This window comes from Eulemur rufifrons, chromosome 7 (genome assembly GCF_041146395.1).
Source record: "Eulemur rufifrons isolate Redbay chromosome 7, OSU_ERuf_1, whole genome shotgun sequence".
Classification (NCBI taxonomy): Eukaryota; Metazoa; Chordata; class Mammalia; order Primates; family Lemuridae; genus Eulemur; species Eulemur rufifrons.
The window spans coordinates 117,759,798-117,774,398 of NC_090989.1; the positions used below are offsets into that span (position 1 = coordinate 117,759,798).

Below are 14,601 nucleotides of genomic sequence, written 5' to 3' on the forward strand. Positions count from 1 at the left end.
CTCAAGCGATCCTACTACCTCAGCCTCCCGAGTAGCTGGGACTACAGGCATGCGCCACCATGCCCGGCTAATTTTTTCTCTATATATTTTTAGCTGTCCATATAATTTCTTTCTATTTTTTGGTAGAGACGGGGTCTCGCTCTTGCTCAGGCTGGTCTTGAACTCCTGAGCTCAAATGATCCGCCCGCCTTGGCCTCCCAGAGTGCTAGGATTACAGGTGTGAGCCACCGCGCCCGGCCTTTTATGGAATTTTTTACCCTTTAGAAAAAGGCTTTTTTGTTTGTTATGTATGTTTAATATGGATGCATCCATTACTAAAAATTTTTCCTTTGTTTCATGCCCATAAAAAATTGAAGACTATATGGAAGAGTAGAAAGAGTAAAAAATCACTTATAGTTTTATCATCTAAGCCAAGTATATCCACTGATACCATTTTGATGTGTTTCTTTCAGATACATTGTATGTATTTCAAGAACTTTTCTTTGTTCATTATTTTTTACTTTATGGATGATAATACATAGTTTTTGTGTATTTTTATGCTGTTGGAAGGAAGCAGACCAGAACTACATTGATTGTTTAGGGAAGCTAAACTATTTAATAATCCAAAAAGTACCACAGACTGAGCCAGGTTTCTTTAGGGCATTGGTATCTCTTTGAGATTTACCACTTTTCCAAAACTTCAGTTACTAATCTTTCTTCTGATCTTGATCTTCCAAGACATGATTCATTAGCTTCCTTTACCTCTAGCTACACTTGCCAGATTTAGCAAATGAAGATATAGGAGAGCCCAATATTACATAGGATATGCTATGCTTATGTTTTTAAAATATTCTTTGTTTATTTAAAATTCAAACTGAATTGAACATGCTGTTTTTAATCTGGCAGTCATACTTTTACCCTACCACAGCACAGGGGTCTGATATATGTTAGAGTTGAATTTTTCTTTCTATAAATAATGTGTCATATATCATGCAATATCATAAGGCTTATTGTATAAAATTTTAAAATGTAATCTGCCCTACAGTTTGAATGGTCAAGATATAAGGAATGTTTTATTGCATAAATTAAGCAGTTATATGTTCTTAACTATAAATTATACTTTTCAGCATGTCTAGAAAAGCTGACATTATATGTACAAATTTAAATGTTAGCATTTATTTAGGAAGTTGAGTATTTTTAAATAAAATTTCACTTTTAATACTTAACAAGTCAAGTTAATTTTTGCAGTTGTTGATTTATCTGGGATGACTGCTACAGCCAGGGCTTGGTGAGGTCATGCCTTCTGGGAAAACAATAAACAATTATTTCAGTTTAACTTTAGGAACTAGGTTGCTACCTCCTCTCTCCAAAGAAAACAGTAGAACCTTTACAGACATAACTGCTCTGACCAGGCTAAAAATACCTTTTCCTGAAAGATGGTGTGCCTGATCATTTTATTTTCTATATTCCAAATAATTATTTTTATAGCTGAGATTTGGGTTCTCGTTATTCTCTATAGTGAAGGTACATGCCACCCCTGCATTAGTTTCTTCAAACACCAAGTAAAATAATTTCAATCAGAGGATTTTGTCAGCATCCTGAGAAAAATATTTGAAAATTCCCTTATTTCCCCTGACTTATCAAAACCTGTGACATATCTTAAGTGAGGGACATATATAGTCTATAGGATTTTTTTTTTTTTTTTAAAAGGCTGGTCAAGTGGAAGAGTGGGAGTGGAGAAGGAACAAAGGAATCTGTAACTGGTTGTGATCAATTAGTTGTAAACATCACTGCACTCAGACCAACTGAGTCTGTAGGATTTTAGCAGTATCTTTAGTATGAATAAATTGTCTATTCAGTGCTTTTTAAATATAAAAATTATATTTGACTGTAAAGTATGTAGTAGTCTTATCTTAATGCAAATTTAAGCTTTGCTATCATCTTCTTATAAGAAGGCATGTAGGAAATTAACTAGGTTTAAAATTAAATTACTTAGCCTAAGGTTTTTAAATTTATGGTAAAGTTTCTATTTTTAAGAGAACTTTGCAGTGGTTCCCAAATTCAGGCTATATAAGTTTCTTAAAATGAAGATTCTCAGAGATTAGGATTCAGTGAGTCTGGGATGAATTAAGGAAATCTATATTTTTCAGGTGATTCCAACAGTTATATGAACAGTCCCTTATTTATAATATATTGAAAAATATTATCAGAACAGTAGTGATTGCAGTTCAACAGTAATTATGTTGAATGTTTATACTTGAAATTATACATAACAGTGACCTTGGGTGATGTGGTCCTTGCTTGGAGTTAACAGTTTGGTGGGAAATATGGATCAGTAAACATACAGTGCAATGTATGAACTGCTATGCTAAGTCACGGAAGTTCACCTTCAAATACTATATGATCTTACTTATATGTAGAAACTAAAATAGTCAAACTCAAAGAAGTAGAGAGTAGAATGGTGGTTCTACTGTGGTGGTGGAATGGGAAAGGAGAGAAATTGGTCAGTGGGTACAAAGTTTCAATGAGGAGTAAGTTCTGGTGTTCTGTTGCATAGCAAGATGACTATAGTTAATATTGTATATTTCAAAATAGCTAAAAGATAGGATTTTTAAATGTTCTCACCACAAAGAAATAATAAATATTTGAGGTGATGGATATGTTAATTAGCTTTATTTGATCCCTCCACCATATATGCATGTATTGAAGCATCACATTGTACCCCTTAAATATATACAATTATTATTTGTTGATTAAAAAGAAAATAAAACCGAAGGTCGCCTTATATCAAATTTGTGAGTCAGGGATGGCCTCTCAGAGGATATGTAGCTAAACTGAGCCTTCATTGCTGATTAGGAATTTGGCAGGTGAAGGAAGTTGGAGAAAGGAAAAGGAAAAAGGAATGGATGTGTGAAGAATGGCCTATTCAAAGAATAAAAGAAATTGATTATGGTTAGTTTAAGGGGACAGGTGGAAAAGTAGGGAAGACTGGAGAGACAGCAGCTTCCGAGCATGCAGAACTACCCAGGCCTTGTAAAAAGTAGAGATTTACTTCTAAGTGGGAAGCTATTGAAAGTGTTTAAGTAAGGGAGTAACATGATAATGTTTAATGCAATACTGTCAACCTTAAATAACACCACGGAACCCACACAGAGTGCCACTTGTGATGCTGTAAGTGCTTCTGAGAAGCAGAGCAAAGTCATGGCATTATAAGGAAAAGTTGAATTGCCATTTGATATAGTGGCATGCATCTGTAGTCCCAGCTACTCAGCGGGCTGAGGCGTGAGGATGTCTTGAGCCCAGGAGTTTGAGGCACTAGTATGCCATGATTGTGCTTGTACATAGAGACTATACTCCAGCCTGGGCTACATAGCCAGACCCCATCTCTTAAAAAAAAAAAAAAAAATTAAGTTGGATTGCTTGATATGTACTATAGCTTGATGTCTGCAGCTGTGGTTGCCCACCATTTCAGTTTCATTTTAAATGAATCCAGCATAAGGACCGTTGTAAAAAAAAGAGAAGGAAATTTATGAAGCTGTTGCTACAGCTGTGCAGCAGGTGTGAAAACTTTGCATTTTTTTTTTTTTTTGGTGATATACCTTTTTATTATCTCATATTGTTAATGCAGCTTTTTTTGTGGCTGCAGTACTCCTGTAAGAAAGGCACACCTTTGGATTCTAATACGATTTCAGAAAAAGTGAAGTCATTATATGACAACTTAAAGCAAAAGGAAGATGAAAGATCAGATGCCGGAAAATTTAATGTTAGCAAGGATGGTTTGGTAATTTTCGAAAGAGATTCGACTTAAAAAATGTCAAGGTAACAGGAATTGTAGCTTCTGCTGACCAAGAGGCAGCAGATGAGCTCCCTGGTGCCATTCAGAAAATCACAGCGGAGAAAGGATATGTGCCTGAATGGGTTTTTTAATGCAGACAAAAGTGCCCTATTCTGGAGAAAATGCCACAAAGGACAATTATTAGGAAGGAAGAGAAGCAAGCACCAGGATTTAAGGTAGGAAGGGATAGATTCAATACTGTTTTATGCAAATGTAGTCTGGTTTATGGTCAGGATTGCCCTTATCCATAAATCTGCTAACTGTCAAGCCTTGAAGGGAAAAGCTAAACACCAGCTGCCAGTCTTTAGGTTGTACAAAAAGCAGACCTGGACAATGAGAACCCTTGGTCCTATTGCTGCTTTGTCCCTGAAGTCAGGAAGTACCTTGCCAGCAAGGGTCTGCCTTTTAAAGTTCTTTTGATATTGGGCAATGCCCCTGGCCACCCCAGACCCCATGAGTTCAACACAAGGGTATCAAAGTTGTGTACTTGCCCCCAAACACAACATCTTTAATTCAAATTCTGGATCAGGGAGTCATAAGGACCTTTAAGGCTCATTACACATGGTAGTCTGTGGAAAGGATTGTCAACACTCTGGAAGAAAACCCTGAACGTCATGAAAGTCTGGAAGAATTACATCATTGAAGATGCCATCCTTATTATAGAAAAAGCTGTGAAATCCATCGAGCCCCCCAAAATAAATTCCGGCTGGAGAAAACTGTCCAGGTATGGATGACTTAACAGGATTTATGTTACAAAGCCAATCAAGGAAATCATGAAAGAGATTGTAGATATGGCAAAAAAAAAAGTGGGAGGTAAAGGTTTCAAGATACGGATCTTGGAGGAATTAAAGAACTAATAGATACCACACTAGAGGAATTAACAGAAGATGACTTGATGGAAATGACCGCTTCTGAACCAATGCCAGACAATGAGGAAGAAGCAATACCAGGAAACAAATTGATGTTAGACAATCTGACACAAGAGTTCCAATTATTTAAGACCTCTTTTGACTTCTGTTACATCATGGACCCTTCTATGATATGGGCACTGAAACTAAAGCAAATGGTGGAAAAAGGATTGGTAATATGTAGAAACATTTTTACACAAATGAGAAAGCAAAAAAGGCAGAAATTATAATATATTTCCATAAATTTACATCGAGTGTGCTTGCCTCTCCTGCCTCCCTTTCCACCACCTCCATCTCTTCTGCCACTCCTGACACAGCAAGACCAACTCCTTCTCTCCCTCTTCCTCAGCATACTCAACATAAAGACAAGGATGAAGACCTTTGTGATGATCCACTTTTACTTAATGAGTAGTAAATACATTTTCTCTTACTCATGGTTTCCTTAATAACATTCTCTTTAGCTTACTTTATTTGAAGAATACAGCATATAATACATGTAAAGCAGAAAATATGTGTTAATTGACTGTGTTATTGGTAAGGCTTCTGGTTAACAGTAGGCTATTAGTAGTTAAGTATTTGGGGAATGAAAAGTTATATGCACATTTTGACTGTGGAGGTCAGTGCCCGTAACCCCTGTGTTGTTAAATGGTCAACTGTACAACAAAGAATAATTTTATGTTTATGAGATTTTTGACTAATTAATATAATACATTAATACTATAACCATTGAAAAATCACAATGAATGGAAAACTCAATCCATAAAATTTGTTTACCAAGTTTTTTTTAAATAGATTTTATCTTTTAGAGCAGCTTTAGGTTCACATCAGAATTGAGAGGAAGGTATAAGATTTCCCCTATACTCTCTGCAATTGTGTATGCATAGCCATCCCCATAGGTTACCACATTTTAAGTTGAATAATAACTTCAGTTTTAGGTTTCTTCTAATACAGTATTGGAAGTTTTCAGATTCTTAGCCTTTCTCAGATATTTTTCTTTTCTTTTTTTTTTTTTTTTTGAGATAGAGTCTTGCTCTGTTGCCCGGGCAAGAGTGCCGTGGTGTCAGCCTTACTCACAGCAACCTCAAACTCCTGGGCTCAAGCAATCCTTCTGCCTCAGCCTCCCGAGTAGCTGGGTCTATAGGCGTGCGCCACCATGCCCAGCTAATTTTTTCTATATGTATTTTTAGTTGTCCAGATAATTTCTTTCTATTTTTTAGTAGAGATGGGGTCTTGCTCTTGCTCAGGCTGGTTTGGAACTCCTGACCTTGAGCAATCCTCCCGCCTCGGCCTCCCAGAGTGCTAGGATTACAGGTGTAAGCCACAGCGCCTGGCCCTTTCTCAGATATTTTAAATGTACTTTACTTGGTTAAATAACGTGGATCTTTTATACATGTTTTTAAAACATGTATTGTGAATTTCAGTGATTATCTTTATAAAACTGATAACCCAACTGCATTTCTTTATGAGGTTTTGAGTTTATATTCTTTAGAAATTCAATTCTATGTTTGTCTTCTCTACATGAAATTTAATATTTTATCTAGGTTATTTTACATATCTTTTATGATATTTTCTTCCCCAGTTTTGTCTACTTGATAAACACCAAACATCTAAGTTTTGTGGAATGTATTTTGTATTCTCTTTTATTATTGTTAGTTTTGGAAAATGACGTCTTTGAAAATGTGTTTAGGTCTGCACGAATTTGATGCCTTAAAAGATCCTGAAGTGAACGAATTTCGGAGGAAAATGCGCACATTCAGTGAGGAAAAAATTCAGTCACTTGTTGGATTGTCTTGGATGGACTGGCTAAAACAAACATACCCACCAGAACATGAACCATCCGTCTTTGAATACTCAGAAGATAAACTTTATGGAGGAAAGCTCATTGTAGCTGTTCATTTTGAAAACAGTCAGGTAGGATTATATTTTGTGATAAATCTCTTACTTTTACCTGAATGCAACTCCATTCTTGGAAATGTTTTTTCCTTGCCTAGCAAACACTATTATAAAGCACAGTTTTAAAAAGGATTTAAGGTAGAAAGCTATTTAGAATTATGTATAACAGTCTAAAATGGCACCCTTTATACATACATGATTTCTTTTTTTTTTTTTTTTTGAGACAGAGTCTTGCTTTGTTGCCCGGGCTAGAGTGAGTGCCGTGGCGTCAGCCTAGATCACAGCAACCTCAAACTCCTGGGCTTAAGCGATCCTACTGCCTCAGCCTCCCGAGTAGCTGGGACTACAGGCATGCGCCACCATGCCCGGCTAATTTTTTTTCTATATATATTTTAGTTGGCCAGATAATTTCTTTCTATTTTTAGTAGAGACGGGGTCTTGCTCTTGCTCAGGCTGGTCTTGAACTCCTGACCTCGAGCGATCCATCCTCCTCGGCCTCCCAGAGTGCTAGGATTACAGGTGTGAGCCACCGCGCCCGGCCCATACATGATTTCTTAAGGCAATGGAATGGTAGTTTAGAATAGGACTGGCAAACTGTACTGTTTAACAGTACTGGTTTAAATGTAACTGGTTTTTACATTTTTAAAGGCATGTAAAAAAAAAAATCCTAAAGAATTGTAAAGGAATGTTTACAAAAATAAGCAAAAAAAAAAAAGAATATGCAACATAGACTTGTATGTTTTCAGCAAAGCCTGGTCCTTTATAGAAAAAGTTTGCCTGCCAACTGTTGGACTAGGTAGTGTTCTTCATTGCAAATATTTTTTTCTCATGTAATTTTTTTTGATCTACAGAAATGAAAAGCTTGATCAAAATGTTCTCTTTTTTTCCCCATATTCTTACATTTGCATTCTATGAATATGTGAATTAAGTGGTGGTAAGGAATTAGACATTATAATAGAGTGTACATATAGCTAATCCATTTTTAAATGCTCACAGCAATTATACAAACTATATTATGCTACCTCCGTTGTATCAAGTATGGTCATTCTGTCATCTAGGGTGTGGCCTTAGATTAAGGTAGGAATTCAAGGATGTTTTGTTCTTGAATTACTGTGATAACCAGAGCAGTGACAGCCACCATTAACAGAAGCTATTCTGTATTGAGCACTTCTACTGTGCCAGGAGCTATTTCATATATTCTCCACACCAACCCTAGAAAGTGTTGTTTTCTTTACCCCCATTTTACAGTGAAGAAACTGACAGGAAGACAAGTTTATTTTATTTTTAGAGATGAGGTCTTGCTCTATCACCCAGGCTGGAGTGCATTGGCTACATCATAGCACACTGCAGCCTTGAACTCCTGGGCTCGAACGATCCTCCTACCTCAGCTTCCCCAGTAGCTAGGACTCCAGGAGTGCACCACCATGCTAATTTAAAAAAATTTTTTTTGTAGAGGTGGGGTCTTGCTATGTTGCCCAGGCTGGTCTCAAACTCCTGGGCTCAAGTGATCCTCTCACCTTGGCCTCCCAGAGTGCTGGGATTACAGGCATGAGCGAGCTTGCCCAGCCTAGAAGAGTAGTTTAGTGTTTTGTGCTAGGCCTCATAACTGGTCCGTGGTAGAGCCAGGAGTTTATCCAGGTGTTTCTGGTTTTAGCAGGTTTTGCCTCCTTTTAGACATGTTAATAGGTATTTGTTAGGACAAGTGAAAAAAAGATCCTGTCTTTAGGCATTTTCTCTAGTTAAGAAAGCTTGTTTAGGCCAGGCGCGGTGGCTCACGCCTGTAATCCTAGCATTCTGGGAGGCCAAGGCGGCTGGATCGCTCGAGGTCAGGAGTTTGAGACCAGCCTGAGCAAGAGCAAGACCCCATCTCTACTAAAAATAGAAAGAAATTATCTGGCCAACTAAAAATATATGTAGAAAAAATTAGCCGGGCATGGTGGTCCCAGCTACTCGAGAGGCTGAGGCAGTAGAATCGCTTAAGCCGAGGAGTTTGCGGTTGATGTGAGCTAGGCTGACGCCACGGCACTCACTCTAGCCCAGGCAACAAAGCGAGACTCTGTCTCAAAAAAAATAAAAAATAAAAAAATAAAGCTTGTTTAGGGAAATACACCATTTGTCATTCTATCCTGAGAATGTTGTTACTAAAGTTCAATTTAAGTCAAGATTTGAGTATTGTAAAATGTCAGGATCAGAGTTAAAATACTATTTTAGGAGATTCTGCAAGGTTGAGAGGTGAAATAGGGGAGTTTACTGTTGAAAGATGATTAGAATTCAATTTGAAAACACTGGATCAAAATAAGTTGCCCATCTAGGTCAGTCTGAATTTCATTACAGGTGGGTTAGATCCCAGATGGATACACAAATGTTAATATAATCATTCTTGTAACAAAGTATATGTGAAAGGAAGTGTTTTGAACATAGGAGAGAGATGGAGATATGGTAAAATCTTACTAGATTCCAAGCAGTCATAGAATTTAAAGTTGAAAGGAGTTTAGAGATCCTTTAGTTGTACTCTTTACATAATATAATAATTATTTTTGTAGTCCCTAATATCTTGTGTCTTTGCCTACATAAATCAAGTGCTAGGGGGAGTGTTCTTCCTGAAGCAGCATGTTTACGCTGTAGGCAAACACACATTTCAATTTGGAATTTAAAAAATTTTAAATTCAAGCCTGCCTTCTATGACTTCTGCCCATCTCGATATAGTTTTCTATATAGTTTTGGACAAGTATCAATGCGATCTTCTCTTCCTTCTACATGCCAGATATTCAGATAGTTGAAACATAACAATTATGTATCTCCCTAGTCTCCTTTTCTTTAGGTTAAACATTTCCTCAAGGGTTAAACCAAAAATTTCTAGACTTTTGGTTGTATATAGACCAGTAAAATTAAGTTATTTAAAAAAATGTGTTAAGTGCCATAGAATTTATAGGTTTTTATTTAATTACGTAAGGACATTAAAAAAAAATCATAAACCATCATTTTTTACCAGTAGTTTTTCATAAATTAATAAACACTTTACCACCAAAAAATAAGAATTTCACAATCTCAGAATAAGACTGCTGGCATCATACTCCATTATATATGTGTTCTCCCTTTCCCCATCCCACTTCTATAAAATTCCCATTTGGACAATTCACTATCAGCAGCTTATGACCAACACTGGTTGGTCCATGCAAAGCAGCATGTGAGGAACACTAAACTAAAAATGAGATGAAATGTGAGAAGGTGTCCATTTGGATTAAAAAATGGTTTTCTGGGATTGGTAGGGGGAAAGCTAGCCAGGAATTTGTGAAAAACTTCAGAAATTTTAGATGTCCACATAGTTAGTATTAGCCAGGCTTATGACATGGCTTTTAAGAAGAAAGGTTAAACATAATCATAGACCTATTATATCTGAATTTTATACAACAATGGTCTCAGCGAGTCAGTTCACAGTTATATTATTGTTAGTTCCAGGAATCACAGTTTCACAGGGGATAGAGTGAAGGTAATGGATTGGAAACCATTAGGATATGAGATCATTAGTATCTTATTGGGATGAGATGGAGAAGGAAAGGGGAGGAGTCATGGGACTTCTCAAAGTGATTCCTAGCATTCTAACTTGTGTCCTTTAATGCATATGTTATTGTCTTAGTCTGTCTGTGTTGCTGTAACAGAATACTATAGATTGGGTGGCTTACAAACAATAGAAATTTATTACTCACAGTTCTGGAAGCTCGGAAATCCAAGATCAGGGTGCCAACAGATTCCATGTCTGATAAGGTTCTGCTTCCTGGTATGTAGATGACTATGTTCTTGCTGTATCCTTATGTGGCAGAAGAGGAGAGGGAGCTCTCTGGAATCTCATATTAAAGGCACCAATCGCATTCATGAGGGCTCTGCCTTCACTACCTAATCACATCCCTAACTCCCTACTTCCAAATGCCATTGGAGATTAGGTTTCTGCATATGAATTTGGAGGAGACACAAACATTCAGTCTGTGGTAGGCACCAACTCATATAGAAAATACGAAGAATAAGTAAAAATAATGGAGAAAATAGATGTGAAATACTAAGTTAAGTTTCAAAAAGTTTGAATTTAAGGTACTTTGTGGAAAAGGGAGTGGTTTAAATTAATTTAATGGAAAATTTGCAAAATTGATGTCAAGTCTGTATACAGAATTTTCTAGCAATCAGTTGCCCAGAGTAGCAGTTGGCTGCTTTGCGTGATAGGGAGTTTCTCATATCTTTGGAATATGATCATATGGTGGCAAATTACCTTGCTAGATTACGAGAGGATTCGGGTGTTATCTGTACCACTGGGTTTTATGATAAACAGATTTGGTAATGTTCTATCTCAACTATATCTTCATTCTTTATTGATTAAAATTTTTGTATATTTCCATTTTCATGTCTGTAAAATTGGGCGCAATTCATTAAATTATGGTTTAATTAGTATAAAGTATGAATCTCTTTTTACTGGTGGTAAAAATGTATTTTTTAAAAATGTAGACTAAATTTGAATAGCTGTAGGTTATGTGACTTTTTCAAGAAAGCTGTTCACTGAAAATGCATGTGATATACTACCTGATGGTAACATTAATTAAATTTTTTTTTTTTTTTTTTTTTTTTTTGAGACAGAGTCTCACTCTGTTGCCCGGGCTAGAGTGAGTGCCGGCGTCAGTCTAGCTCACAGCAACCTCAAACTCCTGGGCTTAAGCGATCCTACTGCCTCAGCCTCCCAAGTAGCTGGGACTACAGGCATGCGCCGCCATGCCCGGCTAATTTTTTTTTTTTTTGTATATATATATTTTAGTTGTCCATATAATTTCTTTCTATTTTTAGTAGAGACGGGGTCTCACTCTTGCTCAGGCTGGTCTTGAACTCCTGACCTCGAGCGATCCACCCGCCTCGGCCTCCCAGAGTGCTAGGATTACAGGCGTGAGCCACCGCGCCCGGCCATAAATATTAATCTTAATATCTGTGGGAGATAACGGCACTATGAATACAGTAAGATGATTTTAAAATTATCAGAAATTTTAACAAATTTTATATGGACACAGAATATAGAAAAATGTTCTAGAATATAAAATGTAAAGGGATGTATATATGTTAATATTATGTACATTTGTACACATTATTACATAATCATCGTAACAGTGATTTTTCAGCACAAATATAAACTTTGCTATTTTTTTCTGCCCTCTTCCCCCGTTTTAGGATGTGTTTAGCTTTCACGTATCTCCTAACATGAATCCTATCAAAATAAATGAATTGGCAATACAAAAACGTTTGACTATTCATGGAAAGGAAGATGAAGCTAGCCCCTATGATTATGTATTGCAAATCAGTGGAAGAGTTGAATATGTATTTGGTGATCACCCACTAATTCAGTTCCAGGTATGTGTATTAACTATCCGTTTACTAGAAAATTATATGGGTATGCATTTTTTTTATTTCCGATTAAAAAAAAAGGCATGCCCATGGTGGAACATTTAGAACCTACAGAAAATTATACAGAATTTAGTAGTAAATATCCATAATCATACTCTGAAATAATCATTGTTAACATTTTGGCATGTTTTTGTCATTTCTTTTTGCAGTTATACATATTTTTAGCATAATGATTATACACACAAATATGTGTCTCTATGTGTGTTTGCATTCTGCTTTTTTTGTTGAGTGTTTCAGTTAATGTTATAATTATTTTCCTGTAGCATGAATTCTTACCGCAATTTGTTAGAGCTGCCTACTATTTTGTTAAATAAATATATGGTTTAAATATGAGATTTTCTAGGGGAAGTAAAATATCAAAAAAAGTTGACTAAATGGTCATTGAATTGTATAAATACTTATATGTGGTTTTCAGTTAGTTACATAAAGTAATATTTTAAATTTTCATTATAAATTAGAAAACTTTTCAATTTCAGTCTTTAATATTTATGTGTATAATCTCCCTTGCCCCTTTTTTGTTATTTACATGTATGATAGGAATTTTGTAAGCCATTAGGTCTGACTGCTGTCAAAAGCTTTTCTTAGTCTTTAAGGTATTTATTTATTTTCATTTAATTATGAATTTTTTTTTTTTGGAGACAGAGTCTCGCTCTGTTGCTCAGGCTAGAGTGCCGTGGCGTCAGCCTAGCTCACAGCAATCTCCAACTCCTAGGCTCAAGCAATCCTCCTGCCTCAGCCTCCTGAGTAGCTGGGACTACAGGCATGCGCCACCATGCCCAGCTAATTTTTTTTCTATATATTTTTAGTTGTCCAACTAATTTCTTTCTATTTTTTCTTAGTAGAGTTGGGGTCTTGCTCTTGCTTAGGCTGGTCTCGAACTCCTGAGCTCAAACCATCCGCCTGCCTCGGCCTTCCAGAGTGCTAGGATTACAGGCGTGAGCCACCACACCCGGCCTAATTATGAATTTTTTGAGTATGTGCTTTATGCATGGCACTGAATTGCCTCAGATTATTTTTGGAATAAAGTGGAATTTAAATATATGTACAGTGCTCTTTCCCCACAAAGTATTCTGTTTAGACGATAGGTCCCTGGCTTTGCTTTCAAAGAATTTTGAAGCTATTTTTCTTGAAATTATATTTAGAGACTAAAAAGTGGTCATTATATAAGGAATATTAGGATAAGTGCCAAATTGCTGGTCAGTAGTAACAGGATTTTGATCTTGTGGTTTGGGGATGTTATTGTTTTAATGTATTTTTTTTAAATGAGAGGAATACATGCATGTCAAGTATAAAGTGATGTCTGTTTGAGAATAAGGAGCTGTGACCTATTAGCAGGTGTAATGGTATTTTACACCTCTTTTCAGGTTTCTGATGTGGCCCTTAATTTTTGTGCCTTAGTAGATAGAAGGCCTAGGAGCAGTTACAACTTGTATGCACAGCTTTGAGAGCCTGTGGTATTCTGACAGTAAGCAATTGAACTCTAGCCCATACAAAGGAAGATGAAAAGTACATTGTGATCAACATAGAAGTACTGACTTCTCTTCATATTCTGCCATCGTTTGAGTAGCCTCGTTTTGTACTTTAACATTTCTTTTTACCTTAGTAAGAGAAATGTATATTTTATCAGCAGTTAACATTTGTTATTAATACAAAGAAATGCAAAAAAGAAAATATATAATGTAGGCAAAGGAATGTGAGGGAAATGGATCTTTCATAGTGAAAAATTTTTGAGTGAATATATTTATCGTAATATCATATAACTCCCACTATGAGGCCAATCTGGAAATGTTTTTTTATTTGAAAAATTTATTTTTAATGGTTCTGAATTGAATTACAACACATTGAATCACACTTTGGATTTATATAGGAAATCTATTCTTCTGAGAAATACATTGGATTCCTATTCAGTTTGTTAGGAATCTTTGATAATATGAATAATCACCCCTTTTCTTATATGCCTCTAGACAGTCATCCTGGTTTCGTGGAAATAAAGCAGAACATTATACTGGGATGGCCAGTAGGTTTTTGCTGGGGAGACGGTTGTAGAAAAATGTGAATCTGACACATGTGAACCACATATTCATCTTTTCTGGCTGACTGGCTACAGTATGACTTTGCTGTCAGAAAAGTGGATTTAAATCCAGGTCTTTTCAGATACTAGGTGTATAATTTAACTCTTCTGAGTTTCATTTTTTAATTTGTTAAATGAGGGGATAATCTTTCTTGTAGAGTGTTATGAAGGTGAGCTATAACTCATGAAACACGTCTGTCTAGGCTGGGTGCTGTGGCTAATGCCTGTAATCCTAGCACTCTGGGAAGCCAAGACAGGAGGATTGCTTGAGCTCAGGAGTTCAAGACCAGCAAGAGCGACATCTTATCTCTACTAAAAATAGAAAAATTAGCCAGGTGTCATGGCATGCACCTGTGGTCCCAGCTACTTGGGAGGCTGAGGCAGGAGGATCACTTGAGCCCAGGAGTTTGAAGTTCCAGTGAGCTATGATGACGCCACTGCATTCTATCCAGGGTGACAGAGTGACATGTCTGTTTAGC

The 14,601-nt window shown here is 36.4% G+C and overlaps 1 protein-coding gene across 1 annotated transcript in view; it reads left to right on the plus strand.

The window, feature by feature from the left end:
* Positions 1-14,601, plus strand: part of PIK3CB (phosphatidylinositol-4,5-bisphosphate 3-kinase catalytic subunit beta) — a 162,594-nt gene that overhangs the window by 72,308 nt on the left and 75,685 nt on the right. The window contains exons 7-8 of the mRNA XM_069473169.1: positions 6,410-6,633; positions 11,818-11,997. Of these exons, the coding sequence (XP_069329270.1) occupies positions 6,410-6,633; positions 11,818-11,997 (404 nt within the window). The remainder of the gene's footprint in view (positions 1-6,409; positions 6,634-11,817; positions 11,998-14,601) is intronic.